This window comes from Trachypithecus francoisi, unplaced genomic scaffold, assembly GCF_009764315.1.
Source record: "Trachypithecus francoisi isolate TF-2019V2 unplaced genomic scaffold, Tfra_2.0 Lachesis_group9, whole genome shotgun sequence".
NCBI lineage: Eukaryota > Metazoa > Chordata > Mammalia > Primates > Cercopithecidae > Trachypithecus > Trachypithecus francoisi.
This window is the reverse complement of record NW_022681474.1, coordinates 71913583-71939009: the sequence shown is the minus strand read 5'-3', so window position 1 is coordinate 71939009 and position 25427 is coordinate 71913583. Positions and strand designations below refer to the sequence as shown.

Genomic DNA, 25427 nt, shown 5'->3' with positions numbered 1-25427 from the left:
TAGGAAAAAAACATAATGTACATAGGGCTTAGTATTATCTGTGGTTTCAGGAATCCAGGAAGGATGATGGAACATACCCCTTAAGGATAAGGGGTCCTGACTCCTGACTCCTAATCACTTGGCTCAGAAAAATCCTACATATTTCCTTACGGACAAAAATAGACTCCAATTACCCATAGAAACCTACTATAAATAAAAGTAGATAATCAAAACTCTTCATTTGATTAAACTACTCTACCAACTCCACCTCCAACAAATATGAAAAGTAACAAAAACCGTTAACACAATACTCCAAAATGAATTAAGTGCATTTATACAAATTATTGCAAATATGAAAGAAACCAGGAACCTAAAATCCAAAATTTGAGACTAGGAAGGAAAAAACAACAGGCAGATATGCAAAGAGAGGAGAGAATGAGAGGAAAGAACAAGCAGAGACACTGGAAAAATAAAATCATTTTTGAAATGAACATTAAAATGTAAGGTGTCCAAGGATAAATATATAGAAGCAAAAGTACACAAAGGGACATAGTAAATGGGAATGAAAAGAACCAAAAGAACAAAAATGAAATACGGTATTAAAAAAGATCAGAAAGTGATAGACATAGAAGACAGGCAAAGAAGATTCAACTTATATGTAATCAGAATTCTTAAATAGGAAAAACAAAATAATGAGATAGAAAGAATATTTTTGTATAATTCAGAAAGATGTTCTGAAAATAAAAAAGAACAATCCACATATCAAGAGTCCCAAAATGTGCCAAATGGTCAGCCTTACACACATTCCAGTAAAATAATCAGACTTTAAGATAAAGTACTTTCAGTCTCCAGGCAAAAAGTCAAACTCATTTACAAAGGAAAGAAAATGAAAGATTAGATTTCTCAATAGCAAGACAACAATGGAGCAAAGTCTTCACAAAACTCAAGGAAAGAATGTGTTGGCTAAGGAATTTATAACTGGCAAACTCACCCTAAAAGTAGAAACACTAAAGAAAAACACTTTAAACATACAAGAAAGTGAAGAAAACTGTACTCATGTGGAAGAATCTTCTAGCTGATGAGCTTCTTCCAAAAGAGATGATTTTGGAAAGTACAACGGAAGAACAAGAAGTGAAAATTATACCTACTTAAGTGCATATCAAAGACTAAAACAAAGGTGAAGATACGACTATAAGATTACTATGTAAATATTATCCATTCCACCAAAGAAGAAAAAACAAAACTTGAAAAAAAGTGGAGTACGGGGAAATACAATAAGCTCATTGATCTTGACACAGATACTAACTGGAAAAAAAAGATATTACTTAAAACAAAAAATCAAAATAGCAAAAGCCTGTGTTAGGCCATTCTTGCATTGCTACAAAGAAATACCTAAGGCTGGGTAACTTAAGAAGAGGTTTAGTTGGCTCATGGAACTAAGGGCAATATATATAAAAAACGTATAAGAACTAAGGGCATTATATAGTTATCAGTATATATAAAGTTTTTTATATAAAATTATAGTAACTACTATAACTTATAAAATGCTTCCAAAATTTAAAACAAAGAAAACAGACCACATAGTAAAAGACTGTAATTATAATATACAAAGTTAACATAATATAAAAGAATATTACAGTAGCTGAAATCAGATATATCAGTTATATCAGCAAATATAAAATGTCTTAATTTTCCATTAAAAGGATTTCCAGATTGGCTCATAATATAAAACCCAACTCTAGGATGAATACAAGAAACAAGTCTTCAAAGGTGAGTCAGAAAGGCTAAAAATAAAGAGATGGACAAAGATATATGAAACAAATACAAATAAGAAAACAGGGGATGTGATTTTGTTACCAGGCAAGGTAAAATTCAGGTTCAAAAACATTACCTGAGACAACAGAAGGACACTTTATAATGCAAAAGGCTGCAACTAACGATGAATATATCACAAGTACCGAATGTACCAAATGTTACAAAGCATCTTCCTAAAGCATAATGTGCAGAAGATACAAGGATGAAGACAATTAAGCCTTAACAATAAAAAATCTTAACCTATCTGTTTCAGTACAAGACAGTTCAACTGGTCAAAAAATAAGGAAGGTTATCAAAAAGCTAACATAGTAATTAACACAGATCTTTCAAACACCTTTGACTAACATTACACTCTTATAAAAAGAAATATAACTTCAAAAGCCAATGCAACACTCATGAAAACAGACCATATTGCCGGGCGCGGTGGCTCAAGCCTGTAATCCCAGCACTTTGGGAGGCCGAGACGGGCGGATCACGAGGTCAGGAGATCGAGACCATCCTGGCGAACACGGTGAAACCCCATCTCTACTAAAAACTACAAAAAACACTAGCCGGGCAAGGTGGCGGCGCCTTTAGTCCCAGCTACTCGGGAGGCTGAGGCAGGAGAATGGCGTCAACCCGGGAGGCGGAGCTTGCAGTGAGCTGAGATCCGGCCACTGCACTTCAGCCTGGGCGACAGAGCGAGACTCCGTCTCAAAAAAAAAAAAGAAAATAGACCATATTAAGTCATAAAGAAAATCTCAAGATGTTCCATAAAGTAGAAAAAATAAAAATTTATTTGATTAAAAAGCAATTTTAATCAATTAAAATTCTTCTTTTGGTAATGGCAGAGTAGCTCACGCTGGAGAAATCCTCCCACAGAAAACAATAAAAAATTTAAAAAACATCTACCTGAAGTGACTGGCAAGCAACCAAAACTATACAGAAATTTGAAAAGAGTCAACACTGGAAAAAGTGATACAGCGGAAAAAAAAATAATTGACACATGATGAATCTCAAAAGCATTATGTTGAAAGAAAGAAACCTCCACTGTATAGTTCTATTTATACTAAGTTCCAGAACAGGCAAAATTAACCTACAGTGGAAAAACAAGTCAGAATAGTGGCTGGTTCTTGGGGTTCTGGGAACCATGGCAAGAGCTACTAATTGGAAACTGGAAAGGAGCACACGGAAACACTATCTATCCAAAAAATGTAATTAATTCAAAGAGAAAAAAAGCAAACAGAAACAAATAAGTCTGTTTATGATTTAATAAGAAGACCGTAAGAAAAAGTTCATTGATATGGTTTGGCTCTGTGTCCCACCCAAATCTCACGTTAAGCTGTAATCCCCAGTGTTGGGGAAGAGACCTGGTGGGAGGTGATTGGATCATAGGGGCGGATTTCCCCCTTGCTATTCTTCTGATAGTGCGTTCTCATGAGATCTGGTTGTTTAAAAGTGTGTAGCATTTCCCCATTAGTTCACTCACTCTCCTGTCGCCATGTGAAGGAAGTGCTTGCTTCCCCTTCAACCTTTTGCCATGATTGTAAGTTTCCTGAGGCCTCCAAGCCATGCTTCCTGCATAGCCTGCAGAACTGTGAGTCAATTAAACCTCTTTTCTTCTTAAATTACCCAATCTCAGGTAGTCCTTTATAGCATTGTGAGAACAAAGTGATATAATCAAGTAATTTTTGAATACTCTCTACCCTATATCTACAGGGATGTACATACATGTGTACATATACATACACACACACAAAGAACTGCAAAGAACTTATTTTAAATTGTGTCATAAGGAAATAAAATAGGCTGAACATGGTGGCTCATGCCTGTAATCCCAGTGTTTTGGGAGGTTGAGGTGGGAGGACTGCTTGAGGCCAGGAGTTCAAGATAAGCCTGGGCAACATAGCAAGACCCTGTCTCTACAAAATAAATAAATAAGCAAGCTGAGAGACAAAAAATAAATTAGCTGGGTAGGGTGGCATGAACCTCTAGTTCTAGTTACTTGAGAGGCTGAGGCAGGAAGATCACTTGAACCCAGAAGTTTGAGGCTAGAGCAAGCTATCATTGTGTCACTGCACTCTGGCCTGGGAGACACAGTGAGACCCTAGCTCTAAAAAAATTAAAAAATAAAATAAAGTAAAATGGATTGGACAGAGGGATAAAACAAATATTAGTTGTAGAACCTTAGTGGTAGGTATATGGGTATTCACTGTATAATTCTTTCATCTTTTCTGTATGTTGGAAAATTTTCATAATTTCTGTATGTTAAAAAAAGAATTGTAAGGAAATCTTGAACTTGCCTGGGTAGGTTTACGGTCAGTAATAACATTGGTACTGTAATCACAAACCTATAAACATTGATATAAACTCATGATTTTTTCATCTATTTCATCACTAGATCCACTGAAAAGGCCTAGAAGCAGTGATACCCCAGTAAGCATGAGCATACCCAGTTCCCAGGGTTTGCATTCAAAATATGATACACCATTAAAGGGAGCAAGGTGTCAGAAAAATGGCTGACTCTAGGCATGGGACAGGGAAAATATAAAGCAAGAATGGATCGTCTTTTTGTGTCAGGAAGCAAGAGATTCTTAGTGACTATAAACGATAATAAAACATTGAATAAAAATCCAGGAATGGAGAGACTAAAGAGACGAATGTCCTTTATAGAAGAATATCAGCCAGGATCCGTGCCAAGATGGCCGAATAGGAACAGCTCCAGCCTCCAGCTCCCAGCGTGAGCAACACAGAAGACAGGTGATTTCTGCATTTCCAACTGAGATACTGGGTTCATCTCACTGGGGTGTGTCAGACAGTGAGGGCAGGACAGTGGGTGCAGCCCAACAAGCAAGAGCCGAAGCAGGGAGAGGCATCGCCTCACCTGGGAAGCATAAGGGGGAAGGGAATTCCCTATCCCAGCCAAGGGAAACCGTGACACACAACACTGGAAAAATCGTGTCACTGACACCCTAATACTGCGCTTTTCCAAGGGTCTTAGCAAATGGCACACCAGGAGATTATATCCCGTGCCTGGCTTGGAGGGTCCCACACCCACGGAGCCTCCCTCATTGCTAGCACAGCAGTCTGAGATCTAACTGCAAGGTAGCAGTGAGGCTGAGGGAGGGAGGCCCGCCATTGCTGAGGCTTAAGTAGGTAAACAAATTGGCCAGGAAGCTCTAACTGGGTAGAGCCCACCAAAGCTCAAGGAGACCTGCCTGCCTCTGTAGACTCCACCTCTGGGGACAGGGCATAGCCAAACAAAAGACAGATTTAATGTCACTGTCTGACAGCTTTGAAGACAGTAGTGGTTTTCCCAGCACGGAGTTTGAGATCTGAGAACAGACAGCTTGTCTGCTCAATTGGGTCCCTGACTCCCGAGTAGCCTAACTAGGAGACATCCCCCACTAGGGGCAGACTGACACCTCACACCTCACACGGCCAGGTACACCTCTGAGACAAAGCTTCCAGAGGAACAATCAGACAGCAACATTTGCTGTTCAGTAATATTCACTCTTCTGCAGCCTCCGCTGCTGCTACCTAGGCAAACAGGGTCGAGCAAACTCCATCAGACCCGCAGCTGAGGGTCCTGTTAGAAGGAAAAATAACAAACAGGAAGGACATCCACACCAAAACCCCATCTGTACATCACCATCATCAAAGACTAAAGGTAGATAAAACCACAAAGATGGGGAAAAAGCAGTACAGAAAAGCTGGAAATTCTAAAAATCAGAGTGCCTCTCCTACTCCAAAGGAATGCAGCTCCTTGCCAGCAACAGAACACAGCTGGACAGAGAATGACTTTGATGAGTTGAGAGAAGACGACTTCAGACAATCAAACTTCTCCGAGCTAAAGGAGGAATTACGAACCCAGCACAAAGAAACTAAAAACCTTGAAAAAAGATTTGATGAATGGCTAACTAGAATAATGCAGAGAAGTCCATAAACGAACTGATAAAGATGAAAACCATGACACGAGAACTACGTGACAAATGCACAAGCTTCAGTAATCGACTCGACCAACTGGAAGAAAGGGTATCAGTGATTGAAGATCAAATGAATGAAATGAAGCGAGAAGAGAAGTTTAGAGAAAAAAGAGTGAAAAGAAATGAACAAAGTCTCCAAGAAATATGAGACTATGTGAAAAGACCAAATCTACGTCTGATTGGTGACATCTGAAAGTGACAGGGAGAATGGAACCAAGTTGGAAAACACTCTGCAGGATATTATCCGGGAGAACTTTCCCAACCTAGCAAGGCAGGCCAACATTCAAATTCAGGAAATACAGAGAACACCACAAAGATATTCCTTGAGAAGAGCAACTCCAAGACACATAATTGTCAGATTCACCAAAGGTGAAATGAAGGAAAAAATGTTAAGGGCAGCCAGAGAGAAAGGTCGCGTTACACACAAAGGGAAGTCCATCAGACTAACAGCAGATCTCTCAGCAGAAACTCTACAAGCCAGAAGAGAGTGGGGGCCAATATTCAACATTCTTAAAGAATTTTCAACCCAGAATTTCATATCCAGCCAAACTAAGTTTCATAAGTGAAAGAGAAATAAAATCCTTTACAGACAAGCAAATGCTGAGAGATTTTGTCACCACCAGGCCTGCCCTACAAGAGATCCTGAAGGAAGCACTAAACATGGAAAGGAGTAACTGGTACCAGCCACTGCAAAAACATGCCAAAATGTAAAGACCATCAATGCTAGGAAGAAACTGCATCAACTAGCGAGCAAAATAACATCACAATGACAGGATCAAGTTCACACATAACAATATTAACCTTAAATGTAAATGGGCTAAATGCTCCAATTAAAAGACACAGGCTGGCAAACTGGACAAAGAGTCAAGACCCATCAGTCTGCTGTATTCAGGAGACCCATCTCATGTGCAGAGACACACATAGGTTCAAAATATAGGGATGGAGGAAGATCTACCAAGCAAATGGAAAACAAAAAAAGGCAGGGGTTGCAAACCTAGTCTCTGATAAAACAGACTTTAAACCAACAAAGATCAAAAGAGACAAAGAAGGCCATTACATAATGGTAAAGGAATCAATTCAACAGGAAGAGCTAACTATCCTAAATATATATGCACCCAATACAGGAGCACCTAGATTCATAAAGCAAGTCCTTAGAGACTTACAAAGAGACTTAGACTCCCACACAATAATAATGGGAGACTTTAACACTCCACTGTCAACATTAGACAGATCAACGAGACAGAAAGTTAACAAGAATATCCAGGAATTGAACTCAACTCTGCACCAAGCGGACCTAATAGACATCTATAGAACTCTCCACCCCAAATCAACAGAATATACATTCTTCTCAGCACCACATCGCACTTATTCCAAAACTGACCATATAGTTGGAAGTAAAGCACTCCTCAGCAAATGTAAAAGAACAGAAATTATAACAAACTGTCTCTCAGACCACAGGGCAATCAAACCAGAACTCAGGATTAAGAAACTCACTCAAAACCGCTCAACTACATGGAAACTGAACAACCTGTTCCTGAATGACTACTGGGTATATAACAAAATGAAGGCAGAAATAAAGATGTTCTTTGAAACCAATGAGAACAAAGATACAACATACCAGAATCTCTGGGACACATTTAAAGCAGTATGTAGAGGGAAATTTATAGCACTAAATGCCCACAAGAGAAAGCAGGAAAGATCTAAAACTGACACCCTAACATCACAATTAAAAAAACTAGAGAAGCAAGAGCAAACACATTCAAAAGCTAGCAGAGGTCAAGAAATAACTAAGATCAGAGCAGAAGTGAAGGAGATAAAGACACAAAAAACCCTTCAAAAAAAATCAATGAATCCAGGAGCTGGTTTTTTTTGAAAAGATCAACAAAATTGATAGACCGCTAGCAAGACTAATGAAGAAGAAAAGAGAGAAGAATCAAACAGATGCAATAAAAAATGATAAAGGGGATATCACCACTGACCCCACAAAAATACAAACTACCATCAGAGAATACTATACACACCTCTATGCAAATAAACTAGAAAACCTAGAAGAAATGGATAAATTCCTGGACACATACACCCTCCCAAGACTAAACCACGAAGAAGCTGAATCCCTGAATAGACCAATAACAGACTCTGAAATTGAGGTAATAATTAATAGCCTACCAACCAAAAAAAGTCCAGGACCAGACGGATTCACAGCCAAATTCTACCAGAGGTACAAGGAGCAGCTGGTACCATTCCTTCTGAAACTATTCCAATCAATAGAAAAAGAGGGAATCCTCCCTAACTCATTTTATGAGACCAACATCATCCTGATACCAAAGCCTGGCAGAGACACAACAAAGAAAGAATTTTAGACCAATATCCCTGATGAACATCAATGCAAAAATCCTCAATAAAATACTGGCAAACAGAATCCAGCAGCACATCAAAAAGTTTATGCACCACGATCAAGTGGGTTTCACCCCGGGATGCAAGCCTGGTTCAACATATGCAGATCAATAAACGTAATCCAGCATATAAACAGAACCAAAGACAAAAATCACTGATTATCTCAATAGATGCAGAAAAGGCCTTTGACAAAATTCAACAGCCCTTCATGATAAAAGCTCTCAATAAATTCGGTATTGATGGAACATATCTCAAAATAATAAGAGCTATTTGTGACAAACCCACAGCCAATATCATACTGAATGGGCAAAAACTGGAAGCATTCCCTTTGAAAACTGGCACAAGACAGGGATGCCCTCTCTCACCACTCCTATTCAACATAGTGTTGGAAGTTCTGGCTAGGGCCATCAGGCAGGAGAAAGAAATAAAGGGTATTCAATTAGGAAAAGAGGAAGTCAAATTGTCCCTGTTTGCAGATAACATGATTGTATATTTAAAAAACCCCATCGTCTCGGCCCAAAATCTCCTTAAGCTGATACGAAACTTCAGCAAAGTCTCAGGATACAAAATCAATGCGCAAAAGTCACTAGCATTCTTACAGAGAGCCAAATCATGAGTGAACTCCCATTCACAACTGCTTCAAAGAGAATAAAGTACCTAGGAATTCAACTTACAAGGGATATGAAGGACCTCTTCAAGGAGAACTACAAACCACCCACTGCTCAATGAAATAAAAGAGGACACAAACAAATGGAAGAACATTCCAAGCTCATGGATAGGAAGAATCAATATCGTGAAAATGGCCATACTGCCCAAGGTTATTTATAGATTCAATGCCATCCCCATTAAGCTACCAATGACTTTCTTCACAGAATTGGAAAACACTACTTTAAAGTTCATATGGAACCAAAAAAGAGCCCGCATTGCCAAGACAGTCCTAAGTCAAAAGAACAAAGCTGGAGGCATCACGCTACCTGACTTCAAACTGTACTACAAGGCTACAGTAACCAAAACAGCATGGTACTAGTACCAAAACAGAGATATACACCAATAGAACAGAACAGACCCCTCAGAAATAATACCACACATCTACAACCATCTGATCTTTGACAAACCTGACAAAAACAAGGAAAGGTGGAAAGGATTCCCTATTTAATAAATGGTGCTGGGAAAACTGGCTAGCCATATGTAGAAAGCTGAAACTGGATCCCTTCCTTACACCTTATACACAGATTAATTCAAGATGGATTAGAGCCTTAAATGTTAGACCTAAAACCATAAAAACCCTAGAAGAAAACCTAGGCAACACCATTCAGGACATAGGCATGGGCAAGGACTTCATATCTAAAGCACCAAAAGCAATGGGAACAAAAGCCAAAATTGACAAATGGGATCTAATTAAATTAAAGAGCTTCTGCACAGCAAAAGAAACTACCATCAGAGTGAACAAGCAACCTACAAAATGGGAGAAAATTTTTGCAATCTACTCATCTGACAAAGGACTAATATCCAGAACCTACAAAGAGCTCAAACAAATTTACAAGAAAAAAACCACCCCATCAAAAAGTGGGCAAAGGATATGAACAGACACTTCTCAAAAGAAGACATTTATGCAGCCAACAGACACATGAAAAAATGCTCATCATCACTAGCCATGAGAGAAATGCAAATCAAAACCACAACGAGATACCATCTCACACCAGTTAGAATGGCGATCATTAAAGTCAGGAAACAACAGGTGCTGGAGAGGATGTGGAGAAATAGAAACACTTTCACACTGTTGGTGGGACTGTAAACTAGTTCAACCATTGTGGAAAACAGTGTGGCGATCCCTCAAGGATCTAGAACTAGAAATACCATTTGACGCAGTCATCCAATTACTGGGTATATACCCAAAGGATTATAAATCATGCTGCTCTAAAGACATATGCACACGTATGTTTATTGCAGCACTATTCACAATAGCAAAGACTTGGAACCAATCCAAATGTCCATCAATGACAGACTGGATTAAGAAAATGTGGCACATATACACCTTAGTTTTTGTCCTTAGTAGGGACATGGATGTAGCTGGAAACCATCATTCTCAGCAAACTATCGCAAGAACAGAAAACCAAACACCACATGTTCTCACTCATAGGTGGGAATTGAACAATGAGAACACTCGGACACAGGAAGGGGAACATCACACACCAGGGCCTGTTGTGGGGTGGGGGGAGGGGGGAGGGAAAGCATTAGGAGATATACCTAATGTAAATGATGAGTTAATGGGTGCAGCACACCAACATGGCACATGTATACATATGTAACAAACCTGCACGTTGTTCACATGTACCCTAGAATTCAAGTATAATAATAATAATAAAAAAGAATATCAGCCAATAAGTGTAGAAGGAATACTAGAATTAGATAATCACTGTTTCACAAACCCCATTATAAATATAATTGATTTAGGCAAGAATCATAAATGGATGATAAAGCCATTAAGTTAAAGCTCACTGGATAACAGAATAATCACCCAGTTCCAACACCCCACAGATTACTTACGAACTGCAAAGGGAAAACCATTTTATCATGAAGAAGAAAGCTTGCAACTGCCATCTAAAGCAAGGGTTCAAACTCAGCATTAGCTGGTGGTAAGACCAGATATCATATTGCATCAATTGGGAGCATATAATGGTCCCCAGCCTCACCTAGAAAAAAATGTTTGAGTCTGATAAAGCCTTTAGACTCAATGTCCATCTATGGCAAAAACAGAGAATACAAGAAAAGGTTCAACGATACCTCAAGGAAACAACCAGGCAAATGCAGAATGCAGGATATTTTAAAGGCTAAAAAAAACTAGGCTTTCTTTTTTTTTTTTTTTTTTTTTTTTTGAGACAGGGTCTTGCTCTGACGCCCAGGCTGGAGTGCAGTGGCATGATTGTCGGTCACTGCAATCTCAAGCTTCTGGATGCAAGTGATCCTCCTGCCTCAGCCTCTTGGGTAGCTGAGATCACAGGCACACATCACCACTCCTGGCTAATTTTTCTGTATTTTTTTGCAGAAATAAGGTCTTATGCTGCCTAGGCTGGTCTTGAACTCCTGGGCTACAGCCATCCTCCTACCTCAGCCTCCCAAAGTGTTGGGATTACAGGCGTGAGCCACCATTCCTGGCCGAGACTCTTCAAAGTATAAATGACAAGAGGTTTTTAGAAATAGGCAGAGTAATTAAAAGAAACTGAAGAGATATAACCAAGTGTACTGCACAGATCTTGACTGAATTCTGGTTTGGGGGAAAAAAAGATAAACCGTTTTCTTCTGACAACTTGGTAAAATTGCATATGGACTGGATATTAGATTATTATTATGGAATCACTAATATTTTATATATAATATTTTGATTATGTAGAAGAACGTTATTTTTAAAAGATCCATGCCAAATTATTGTGGTGTGTGTGCCATGTTGTCTGCAACTTATTTTTAAATGGTTCAACAACAACAAAGAAAAATGTGTGAATGTATACACACACTTGTATGTGTATTTGTGTGTGTGTGTGTGTGTGTGTGTGTGTGTATAGAAAAAATGGTAGAGTAGATGAAGGTGAATATATATAGAAAACTATTAACTGGACAACCTAGGAGGAGAATATACATGATGTTGATTGTACTATTCTCATAATTCTTATGTATGCAAATTTCATATAAAAAGTTGATTAAAAAGCAAACATAGTTGAGAATAAATGATAATCTGGAACATGGTAACCCGACACTTGGACCAATAAATGACAGTAAGAACCTAAGAACATAAAAGAAGGTGACAAAAAAAGAGTAACTGGTATATAATTAACTCCTATTAAATTCTAAGCCCTATTTGCTCATCATACACATTAAGGGGATACAGGACAAAACTTTATTTATGAAGCATACATTAAATTGTTCTTAAGTAAGTACACAACGCTGTTGGTGTTCTGGGGGATATAAAGTAGAAAGAAGGAGAGAACCAAGAGTTGCCTCAGCTATGAGTTCCCTCTAAACTCCAAGCACCAAATCCTCACAATAATCCTGTGAAATTAGTGGTGCTATCCTATTTCACTGACAAGAAGAATCATTGTCCCTGTTTCCAGAAGCTTATAATTTATGAAAAGATATGTTGATTATAAATAGCTCTATTAGAATGTAGTATGTTCTAGTGAGGTATTCATGATTTGGATGGTACTAAAAGTAAAAGGAGGTAAATAGTCATTGTTTGGGTCCTTACCATGGACATAAAGGAATAATTACTTTCCGAATAGAATTATCAAGGAAACTTTGAGGCAGGTATGGTGTCCCAAAACAAATGGGTTTCATCAAGTGGGAATGGAAGATATGGTACTTCAGGGTAAGCAAATGCACTGGAAATAAGAAAATCCAAGAACTGTTTTTGGGATATGATCAAGCATTTGACTGCAATAAATTTGTAAAGCAGAAATTGAAAGATAAGAGTGCAAGTAATTTGGGATCAGACCCCAAAGATTCTGGAATGCCTATTTCAGTAAATGGAAAGTAATAGCTATTTTTTGAGAAGTAGACTGAAATAAACCGTCTTTTAAGTAGCCATATCCAGCCACAGCATGCAGAAAAAAAGGTACAATGATAGTTTACTAGTCAAAAGTCCAGCAAATTAACAGACTGCTGTAACCAAGCCATGGTACTCTCTAAATTGAGGCAGTAAGCAACCTATGCACCTCATCCTAACGACCTACTGCCTACCCAATCCAGAAAGGTTTTACATCCTGACTCCACTGGGAACTATACAGAAGCCTGGGTATTTTGGCTTATTCAAGCATAAAGAATAGGCATTGTACTAGGTGTTTCATACCCAAACACAATTTAGAACAAAGTTTTTGTTATATTATTAGAACAGTATGGTAATAGAACATTTCACCAGTTGTCAATATTCTCAGGATTGTATGGTTTTAAAAAACAACAAATGATATTACTGATTTCTTAACTGTGGTTCCTCATCTAAAGCACAGAGTAACCATTTATTGAATTTTTCCAAGGGTGGTACAAAAGTAGCCCTATTCTATATGCAGAAGTTAAGTCAATGTATACAATGGATTTCTTGGGACATTAGGACTTAATTCTTTCCTGGAACCCCAGTTTTAAAAGCCTCTAGAATGAAGTAAGATTATTTGACTTTTTAAATAATTTCATTGGATTGAGAAGTAACTGAAAAGTTCTTGCAGAATGGTTATGTACAGAGAGCACCTTGAGTGAAGATCTATTAGAAAAGCCCTGAAGAAACCAACACACAGTTTTGATTTCCTCATTTCTCTAACAAAAGGTTACTTCTTTATAAGATCATTTCTATGTCTGCCTATTCTTAAATATTTTCCCTAAAAACTGGTTATTTCAATTATTTACTCTCACCACCTTTTTTAATACCCTGCTGCCAAATAACCTTCCCCAAATAACCGTTTTTATCATACCTCTTCCTTGCTTAAAATGATAAAGGAAGGCCGGGCGCAGTGGCTCAAGCCTGTAATCCCAGCACTTTGGGAAGCTGAGACGGGCAGATCACGAGGTCAGGAGATCGAGACCATGCTGGCTAACATGGTGAAACCCTGTCTCTACTAAAAAAAATACAAAAAAACTAGCCGGGCGAGGTAGCGGGCGCCTGTAGTCCCAGCTACTTGCCAGGCTGAGGCAGGAGAATGGCGTAAACTCGGGAGGCGGAGCTTGCAGTGAGCTGAGATCCGGCCACTGCATTCCAGCCTGGGCAACAGAGCGAGACTCCGTCTCAAAAAAAAAAAAAAAAGGATAAAGGATAAGCCGGGCGTGGTGGCTCACGCCTGTAATCCCAGCACTTTGGGAGGCTGAGGCAGGCAGATCATAAGGTCAGGAGATCCAAACCAGGGTGAAACCCCGTCTCTACTAAAAATACAAAAAAAATATAGCCGGGCGCGGTGGCGGGCGTCTGTAGTCCCAGCTACTCGGGAGGCTGAGGCAGGAGAATGGCGTGAACCCGGGAGGTGGAGCTTGTAGTGAGCCAAGATCTCGCCACTGCACTCCAGCCTGGGTGACAGAGCAAGACTCCATCTCAAAAAAAAAAAGATAAAGGATAACAGGATATAGAATATTCAAGATTTTTTTAAATTCCAGAGTTCAATAATTAAGAAAAACAATGTTTTTACATGATGAAGAAATATATATGTGTATATATAACATAAAAGATATTTTCATGGGTAAGCAAATATATATAAAGCCCTGTAATAGCTCACCATGGCAGCCTGGTGCAAGAGTAAAAAAAAAAAAAGTACAGGTTCTTTTTCAGAAGGAGTGGGAGACGGAGGTACATGGGTTTTTAAGTCACCTGGATTCATGACCTAGCCACAAAAGCCCTGTGTATCCTTAAAGAGTTACAGCCTTTAAAAGATGTTTACATCTGATATGGTTTGGCTGTCTCCCCACCCAAATCTCATCTTGAATTGCAGGTCCCATAATCCCCATGTGTCATGGGAGGGACCATTAGGAGGTAACTGAATCACTGGGGGGCAGGCTTTTCCTGTGCTGTTCTCATGATAGTAAGTCTCACGAGATCTGATGGTTTTATAAAGGCCCAATTGCCCTGCACACGCTCTCTTGCCTGTTGCCATGTAAGACGTGACTTTGCTCCTCCTTCACCTTCTGCCATGACTGTGAGGCCTCCCCTGCCATGTGGAACCATGAGTGCATTAAACCTCTTTTTCTTTATAAATTGCCCAGTCTCGGGTATGTCTGTATTAACAATGTGAATATGAACTAATACACTATCTTTCTCCATTTTTAATGTGATATTTGTTAACATCTTACACAATGCCTGGCACCTGGAAAGGCTGTTAATTAATACCAAAGAACTTCCTAGCATTCCGGGCTTTCTTGGATCTTGCTTCCTCCTTCCTTTTCATCTTTGCCTTGATCTTCAGACTCAACACAACAGACCTTTTCACTGCTCTTGAATAATTCATACTGATTTTTCAACATAAATTTTTATTTTGCTGTTTCTTTTTGAGACAGAATCTCACTCTTTTGAGCTGGCTGGAGTGCTGTGGTGCACTCACTGCTCACTCCAGCCTTGATATCCCACACTCGAGCAATCCTCCTGCCTCAGCCTCTCGAGTAGCTGGGAGTACAGGCACATGCCATCATGCCTGGCTAATTTTTGTATTTTTTGTAGAGACAGGTTTTGCCACGTTACCCAAGCTGATCTCAAACTCCTAAGCTCAAGCAATCTGACCACCTTGGCCTCCCAAAGTGTTGGGATTACAGGCATAAGCCACTTCGCCTGGTCTATTTTGCTATTTTTCTTGGAATGCTGCCTTCCTCCTGCTCACCTACCTGGATTCTATCCATCCTTCACAATCTAGAAGATCCAAACCCAATTGTTCTATTAGATATTCCTCAATTCCACCACTTCACAATTACTTGATTCTTCTTTGAAAAAGTCTAGATTTAGTATCTATACTTATTTTTTTGACAGTTTATCATAAAATTTAGAGAAGGTAGACTAGTGTTCTCATTACAATGCTATTTATTTTAACTCTAGCAGCAATATAAAACTGAGCATTTTTCCACCTTAAGGACTAACCAAACTAAGGAACAGACTGCTGAATCTCCAAAGGCAAAATATTTGCTGAATATTGCCATATTTTGACAAACTGTTTTTTTAATATAGATACCCTAGCACAGTGCTTAATAAGTGTTCTGCAAGTAGTAGATATTCAGTAAATATCTGCATAATTTACATAACTTTCTTCAAGGAACTAAATCATTAATCTTCAAGTCATTTTTGTGATAACAAAGCAAGTATAATTTCTAGTTACATCTGATCAGTGACCTCAGGTTATATCTTCATATACAAAATGAAGCAATAAACAAAGAATACATATAGAATATACAAGATTTTTTTTAAACTCCAGCAATAATAATTAAGAGAAACACTGTTTATACATGAATGATGAACAAATATATATGTGTGTGTATAGTGACAAAGATATTTTCATCGATCACAGATAATTAGTAAAGAAACTGAAAATCAAACACATTTCCAGTTAGGGGTCCTAATTTTTCCCCATCCCTGCTATATAGATTGAACAGGCATTAGGCTTATTTAATATTCTTTTATAAATTAGCAACTTCAGAAAAACCACACTGTCAGATTTAAGAAATGGTCAATTCATAACTCATTAATACTTAAAGAGCATTAAATATGGAGGCAGATATGGTCCCAAAAATAATATTCCAGATATTGTGATAGATGATATAATATAATGTTTAGTCCCATACTTTCTAAAATCAGGGCTTCTCAAACTTTTCCACTGAAACTTCCCTTCTCGACAAAATATCCTAATAAAAAGGCTGAGAGGGAACATATATCCCCAGGTATAAGAAAGCAGAACCTCAAAATACTCCACTATTCTAAACTTCTCATGCTTAATCTTAAAAATTCATGCTCTAAGAAGACATGCTATATTTATTCTATGACTTTGTATCATGTACTCTCCGTGCTACATGTTACCAACTTTGAGAAGCGCTGACTTAAATCAATGTATGTCTATCTGAAAAATATTTTCCTACATTAAGATAATGGAACGATTTCATTGTATAATGCTGGGGGCACACAGCAATGAAAACTGACATTTGTTGAGTACTAAGTATGTAAAAGGTATTACATTAGGTTTTGGAATATATAAAATCTCAATTTTCAAGATGTAAATATTATCATGCCCATTGTAAGGAAGGAACCGAGAGGCACAAGGAGATTAAAATAGCTATCCCAGCAGGGCGCAGTGGCTCATGCCTGTAATCCCATCACTTTGGGAGGCCGAGGCGGGCGAATCATGAGGTCAGGAGATTGAGACCATCCTGGCTAACATGGTGAAACCCCATCTCTACTAAAAATACAAAAAAAATTAACCAGGTGTGGTGGCACACGCCTTTAGTCCCCGCTACTTGGGAGGCTGAGGCAGGAGAATCGCTTGAACCCGGGAGGCGGAGGTTGTGGTGAGCCGAGATCGTGCCACTGCACTCCAGTCTAGGGAACAAGAGTGGGACTCCGTCTTAAAAAAAAAAAAAAGGCCGGGCGCGGTGGCTCAAGCCTGTAATCCCAGCACTTTGGGAGGCCGAGACGGGCGGATCACGAGGTCAGGAGATCGAGACCATCCTGACTAACACGGTGAAACCCCGTCTCTACTAAAAAATACAAAAAACTAGCCGGGCGAGGTGGTGGGCGCCTGTAGTCCCAGCTACTCGGGAGGCTGAGGCAGGAGAATGGCGTAAACCCGGGAGGCGGAGCTTGCAGTGAGCTGAGATCCGGCCACTGCACTCCAGCCTGGGCGACAGAGCGAGACTCCGTCTCAAAAAAAAAAAAAAAAAAAGGCTATCCCATGGCAATATAGCTAATAAGGTTGTATACTTTGTATCCCGGTCTCTTTTACATCACATCCTCATCAAAATTTTATTTTTACAGAAATCTCAAGACTCTGACTGGTGTTTTTAACTTACTTTTCAAGAATTTAATGATGCTATGCTCAGCTCAACAATCACTATTGTTTAACAAGAAATTCTTCCCTTGTGTCAGAGCTGTAAATCAACAAAGGGGAATGTAAGACTGTTTTTATTTAAAATACACCAAAATCCAGCCACTAAATTGAACCAATTTTTAGGTTCAAGTAAGATTTGGCATTGTAAATAAGACAGGATATAAATTTCATATACAAATCATCGATCTATCTAAAAGAGCAGCATGAGATGATAGAACACATGACCAGAAGTTATTAATACTTAGCAAATCTTAACTCTCATTAGCTTTCATCACTTGTTGCATGAATGTCCTTGAGGTTTTTTGCCTCTCTGGGACTTACATTCACCATATCAAGAAGTTCCTTTCCATTCATAAGGTTTTATCTCTTCACAATTTTGCTGCTCACTCATCTCAGTTTCTATACTTGAGTTTCCATGTCTCACAGCTAGTACCTTTTTATTAACATATTTCTAAGAAATTAATTTTCTTACTCTACATTTCTATCAATATTGGTCCTTTCTTCTTAAAACGCTCCCTCAGTCATTGCTTCTGAATAATTTTCATTTTATAACTACATATTGAATACAACAGCCCAATAAAAGCTGCTAAGTTCACTCTGAGCTCTATCGGCAAACTGTTTATGACGTCAGCTACTACTTCAGTGTATTTGCTTTTTTAAACAGTTTGGTGATTTGACATGTGTACTTAAGCTTAAATTATACTGTGTTTTAAATTTACATATTTAAGTACATTAAAAGTCACAGGTAAACTATGTTACTAACCATCTTCCAGTCTGATTTGCAATCTGTTCTTCCAATTTCTGTAGCTCCGATGTATAGGCCATTATTCGAGCATTGCACACCATGAGATTCTTAACTGCATGTAAAACCTGATCTTTCTGAGTGCTCAGAGAAAGGAGTTTCCATATTCCTTCTCGCATTCGAATTTCTAAGTCTATTTTTTCTTGAATGCTGCAGTCCTAAAAAAAATAAAAATGCATCTTTAAAATATAGCAAAAATCCAAAATTACATTTTAACCCATAATAGATGCAAAATGTACTAGATATCATAATTGTATACCATCTCGAGAAAGCAACAAAGTTTTAATATAAATATATGTAGTGTAAAAATAGCTATTTTAAAGTGCTCTTTGCAATTCTTCACTTCTTGCTTCATTACGAAATCTTTACAATCTAAAGAAACTGAATAAACAGAACATAAACAAAGGTGACAAACATTATGTGTTCTTATAACTATATGAAGCTTAATAGTGTCTCTCCAAACTTTATGTCCACCCAGTGCCTCAGAATGTAGCCTTATCTGGATAGAGGGTTTTGCAGATGTAATTAGGTAAGATGAGGACATACTGGATTAGAGTAGGTCCTAAATCTAATGACTAGTGTCCTTAAAGAAAGGTCACAGGAAGACACAGTCACATACAGAGATAATGACATATGAAGACAGAGACTAATACGTCTATAAGTCAAAAAAAATACCAAGGATTGATGGCAGTAATCAGAAGCTGGAAAAGGCAAGAAGAGAATTCTTTCCTAGGGCCTTCAGAGGAGCGTGACCCTGCCAATTCCTTGATTTCAGACATCTGGCCTCCATAAGTTTGAGAATAAATTTTTCTTGTTTTCAGTCACTCAGTCTTGGTCATTTGTTATAGCAGCCTTAGAAAACATACAATAACTAACGTGAACAATATATCACACATATATATTATATAAATTGTATTAAGAGATGGCAATGTGGTTGATGACAGTGAATTAACCAGGAAAAACATTCTGAAAAAGCAGATACTGAGTAAAGGAGCCAACGTTTAGTAGCAGGGAGGAAACAGGCTATTTGTAATAGTAGGCAGTGTAAATACAATCTCAGAAGCAAGAGAGCGAAAGCATTGTACATAGAAAATGTCAGAAGCCTTAGCTATCCAGAACAGAGCTTTATAATATAATTCTGGACATACCATTTATTTTAGTTTTAGGGTTCACCATGAAACTACTAAATAGCTTATTTCTAAAAGTCTTTTATTCCATATAATTATCTTTTAATGGCCTGATTCTACATACAAGTTTCACATGCAACATTAAAATTCTACAAACTGAATGTACAGTTCTGATTTAATTCACAATGACTTTATAAAAATTATAAATCAAAGGTACGCTTTATTGTATCACAAACATGTAATGATGTTTCTAGTATGTCTATTTCTTAAAGTGACCACCCTAGTTTCTATGGTAAACAAAATAAAGACTATAATTTACCTTCTGATTGGATCAAAATGTAAATTTAAAAATGTAAATGAAATCTAATAACAAAAGGTCTAGACAACCTTTTCAAAAAGAAAAGATGAAAGTTAGGAGAGCTAACAGTCTTTGAAGACTACCCCAAAAGACAAACTGCAGATGATTTAACTTGACTATCCAAATCAATCAACTGTACTATTTACACACAGAAAACAGATCTGTTTAATTACCTCCTGTAATTACATCATGTAATCACCACATAAAAACCTTCTCATATAGTGTTGTAACTCAAAACTGGTGTACTATATAAATGTAGTCATTCGCTGGTTTTCCTTCGCTGCACATGACTGAATTTCAACAACTCCATTTCATCTTTTTATGAGTTAACCAGCCCCAAAGTAAATTCTTCTTTAATGTAATTAGCAATTAATTATAAGAATTATCTATGTGACCCATATGTCTATAGAAATAAACTCTGGCAGACTGACTATATTGGGGAGTGCACATAGGGAGCAACCTAAAGCTGGTATGAATAGTTTTACCCCACAACTCAAATATAAACAAATACCAGCTGGTGCCACTAAATTCAATTTTGGTTTTAAATGCTGCAATGAAACAGGCAGTTGAACTAGCACAGTGGTTCTCAAAGCTGGCTGCATATTCAAATCATCTGAGGCAGAGAGGAAGGGCCTTATAAAAGTACCTAAACCTGTGACCTACCCCAGGCCAAGCAGGATTTCTGGAGATGGGCTTGAGCCTTTTTTTTTTTTTTACAGTTCTTCCGGTGATTCAATGGTCAGCCAGGGTAGAGAAGCACAGCTGGACTATTTGAAATTCCACAGCAATCTTGAAAGTTGCAACAACCTTAAAGAACCAGCAGGTGGCTACAGCCACATTAACGAATCAGTTTGGGTTTCTGTCCCATAAATAAAGAGTATCTTCTCACCATCACTTACAATGAAGACTCCATAAAACTACAGAAGCTTGGGAAATAGTAGAGAAAGAAAATGTAGCCAGGATTTTTTTAAAAAGTACATTTAAAAAGTTTGAAGATGATGTAAGATTAAAGTACTATTTATTAAGGAAATGAGGTGTATCTAACAGATACTACTATGAAGATTTTTTTTCTTTAGAGCAAGGGTCAGAAAACCATGGCCTGGCTGGGACCTGATTTTGTAAATAAAGTTATACTGGACCACAGACACATTCATTCATATTGTCTATGGCTCCTTTAAGCTACAAGGGCAGAGCTGGCGACTTCAACAGAGACTGAGAGGCCTGCGGAGCTGAAAATATTCAGTTTGCCCTTTATAGAAATAGTTTACTGACCCATAATCCAGACAAATTAACATACATAGTAAACTATAATCTTACCTCCCTCGCTGAGGCAGGTCTCAGGCAAATGTGAGTTAAGTGGATCCCAGAAGGCTAACATAAGCAGGATGAATTGTTAAGTGTACATATGGTTTTCAATGTATTCTGAGTTTGTTTTTTTTTTAAGGCTACTGGTTTTAGCCAGTTTTGTATTTCCCATGCAACTTCTTTTAGTACACATCTATACTTTACATGCAGAAAAAGCCTTTCTGGTTAAGCAATGCTAGCTCTAGCAAGGAAGGGTTTATGGAACTGAAACCCTTTAGAGCTGTCTTTAGTTACTAAGGGTACACAGTGCATCTGGGGTAAGGGTTGATGTCTAGTGCTATCCCCAGTAAGAATAATGATCATGTAATAAGGGCACCAACTGGGCATTCAATAGTGACGTTTATTGACCTCAAAGAGGATGAGTACGGAGTGGAAAATCATCAGTGTTGCTCCCTCAGCCCTAATGGCCAGGTAGAGTCAAGGCTGATTAGGACCAAAGACAAAAGCTAGTCTCTCTGTAACCATTCCTTTTAGGAGTGTTTGAATGCCAGTCTCCAGAAAGAGCAGAGAATGAGGTAAGGCCATCATCCTCTTATTTCTTTTCCAATTTTCTGAATAAGGGCTTGCCTCTAATCAAGCAAACAGAAGCCTGTGTCACTGTCCTGACCCTGTAAGTACTTTAACAAGTTAGGCTGATAAAAATATATGGACAAGGCTATGAATGAAATAGGAGGATACCTTAAAAATGGAAATTTAGATTAAGTAGGAAACAGAAACCTATCAGGTTTTTTTAAAGAGCTAGCCTAGTATGAAGGAAGTGTAAAGAAAATGGCTTTATTGTTGGTATCAAAAACTGACTAAAAAAACCTGAAGTTGAACTCCTGGTAAGACAACTGCAGTAATCAAGACAGAAACTACCATTCACCTAATGGATATAGTTAAGCCATGATAACCAAAAGACCAAGGTGAAGAAGAAAAGAGTAAATACAGTCCATTCTCATTTTGCTAAAAGAAATTGTGTAGATTTTAAGAATTGTTTATGTTCAGAAAAATGTCTGGAAATTGTTAACAGCGGCCATTCTGGGGAATGGAACTAGAGAGAGAATTCGTAAATTCATGTTTCTATGTTGACTTTCCTGCAATGAGATAGTATTACTTTTTGAATTTTATTTTTATTAAGATTCCAAAAGCTTAAACATTTGTAAGAAAAGGTAGGGGACTGCCCGAACCACTCAGCTGAATAGGACGAAGGATAATAACAATAGTCATCTCTCAAGCACATCCTGAGTGCTAGGTGCTGTGGATAAGTACTTTAGAGATGTTCTTGAATTCCAACAGCTGTCTGGGATAGGAAGAATACCCAATCTACAACTGTGGAAACTGAAACTTAGAAAACAGAGATAACTTATTTAAGGTTGCACAACAAGAAGAGTTTGGTTTGACCTGAATCTGACTCCAAAGCCAATACTCTATGCTATGAGGAGTCGCAGAGGACTCCAGGGTTTCAGTAGAGGTGTTTGACTAGTGTGTGACCACCTCAAAATCTTTGGCCTTATCTCGATAACATGGCAGCTTCATTCATGTATCAAAGGAAATACCAAATAAAAATTCAGTGTTAGTCAAGTATAAAATTATCTGACTGACCCTCAATATTCCTGTTAGGTTGAAACCTACTACTATTTTGTGTTTTTTCTCCAAATCTAAACTGAAGATTCCGCATTTCAATCATTTCGATTTTGTCCTGCCTAAAAAATTAAGTATTGTACCTTCCCACATGTAAATAACCAAGCCTTTACGTATATTTAAACATTTATTTTCATTCCTTGCAGCTAAACTTCCTTCATGATTTTATCCTCATGTCGCTTCTGTACCATTCCTATTCCTGCAGCCTGAAGCTCAATAAATACACCTGGACAGCTACACCTACACCCACACCTATATGATCCATACAAGAATCTCAAGAGAATGCCAATTCACTATAAATTAAGATTTTGTTAACAATCAGGACAGCCAAAGTATATAACAGGACAGGATCGAAAAAAAGTACATTAAAATCTTTGAAATTTTTGAAAATGCTGATATAAAACAGCATAAAAATTTACTGATAAAGACACTGGACTTCTTTTGCATAATGAATCTTAATGTCTTGCTTTATTTTTCACAGTATTATTGAAAACTTCCTAACAATTTTGTGTCTGCTAAGGAAATTCTAGATTTTTAAACAAAGATATCAGATGCCTCCATATGAATGAAATTGCAAATATTTTACCAATGTTGACCTACAAAACTGGCAATTTCATATGGCTTAACCTACTTCTGAAGTAGGCAAAAGAAGGTAGAGATTAAAATAGAAGTGAAGATCCAGCTTAAAGACATCAGAGTTCTCTTTTAAGACCCTAAAGTTATGGTTAAGAGTGAAAAGTAGTAACATTTTAATAACTGATGCTGCCAAGAAATAATGTTGGTCTAGTAAAAAGCAAAATAAAAAGGTTTCTAACACATTTTACATGGCACAAAAGCAAACATCAAACTTCTATCCAATTTAACGTGTACTCTCTTTTTCCTTTCTAATGATTTGAGAAAGAACCCACTATCAAACCTTCAACTTTTCTCTAAAGTGCAGAGGTTGCAGTTTGCCTCTACTCCACTCCGAACCGCCCCCCCAACCCCAACCAGTTCTGTGTTGTGTGTAGACATCGCTCCATTACTGTGCTTCCCATTAAATCTGTAATAAGCCAACTGTCTTCCACTGGCCTCGCTGGGTTTCTTGGGAATCAAGCGGCTCCCATTCCCCGGCATCACCTACACTTGCAAAAAGACAGGCGTCCAAACTCTGGAGAGGGCGGCAGACAAGTGCACCAGCAAACGCGCGCTGGGACCCCGGCCCCGCCTTCCCACTCCGGACCTCAGCTCCCTCTCTGAGAAATCCGGCGGTGCCGATGTCCAGGCCCTTTAGAGCCCCAAGAGTGCAGTCTCCTAGTCCCTCCCTTTGTTTGTGGCCACCGCTGAAACAGAAGAGCGGGGGAGAGGCTTTCCGACGACTCCACAAAGCGAAGGCGCGAGGAACAGAACCCCGGCTCCCTCTCCTTCCGCGGCAGGGTCCCTCCCGCAACTCACCTGCTGGGTGGGAAGCCCCGCCAGGCCGAGCGCAGGACCCCTCAGACTCGGCCCCTCCATCTCCAGCGCGAACCGTCCGGGCCGTCGCCACTCTGTCAAAGGAAGATTTGAAAAGCCCGCCCCTGCCTGGAGCAGCGGAGGACGCCAACCGCCCGGCTGTACCAAGTCCCAGTCGCAGGGGCCGGGGGCGCAGGAGGAGCCCTGCCGACGCGCACGCGCAGTGGGCACGCCTCGGGCCCTGCCGCTCCCGCCGCCGGAAGTTGCCGAGACCCCAGGCTCCAGCGCGGCGGGGCGGGGTAGAGGGCGGCGGCGCCGGACTTAAAGTGGGGACAGCGATGTGGGCGGGCCTGGAACGTGAGTGGGAGGGGCCGCAGGGAAAGATTTGGCGGCGGAGCGCACCTGTCGGAGCGCAGGTTTCTGGCTGCTGGTTTTCGTGGCACGCCCTTTGCACTGGGAGCATTCTGCCCGCATGCCACCGAAGGCCTTACAAAGTGATCGTAGCTGGACAGACTCGAGGCTGCCGTCCCTGTACTCCCAGACAACTCAGGAACCCACAGTGTCACTACGAGCCCACGGTCTCGCTTTCAGAGAACAAGTAAAATTGCTCTCAAACACAGCGCTCGCTGTCTCCTCTCACCTTGCCCAGCGTTGTCACCAGGGTCACCCAGAGATAATGGTTTTATTCATCAGGTTCATAAGATACTATGTCAGCCATTTCACAAGGTCTTGTCTTTGCCCCCAGTGTTTATAATCCTAGATGTTCCCCGCCCACTACTCTGTCCACTTACTCTGTTTTCTTGCGAAGGATTTCTTACAGCTCTCTCACCCTCTCTCTCTTTCCCTCTCCTCTTGTTTCCCCACCAACATCCAAAGTGACAGCAAAATGGGGTACTGTTTCTCAAAAGCCTTATTTCTTGCTGCCCTAAAGATGAGCACAAAGACCCATTTTAATTAATGGATTTTGTTAATTATAAAGGGAAACGTGGAATTTTTAAAAATCAAAACGAAAGCAGCAAAGAT

General features: G+C 39.1%; 1 protein-coding gene across 2 annotated transcripts in view; it reads right to left on the bottom strand.

Moving 5' to 3' along the window:
- Positions 1 to 24713, bottom strand: part of RTKN2 (rhotekin 2) — an 81447-nt gene extending 56734 nt beyond the window's left edge. Inside the window, exons 1-2 of one of the 2 annotated variants that reach the window (XM_033208362.1) lie at positions 24408 to 24713; positions 18462 to 18658 (exon numbers count right to left, since the gene is read on the bottom strand). In XM_033208362.1, the coding sequence (XP_033064253.1) occupies positions 18462 to 18658; positions 24408 to 24467 (257 nt within the window). In that variant the 5' untranslated portion in view covers positions 24468 to 24713. The remainder of the gene's footprint in view (positions 1 to 18461; positions 18659 to 24407) is intronic. The other variant, XM_033208363.1, reaches the window with a different exon arrangement.
- Positions 24714 to 25427: the final 714 nt, after the last annotated feature.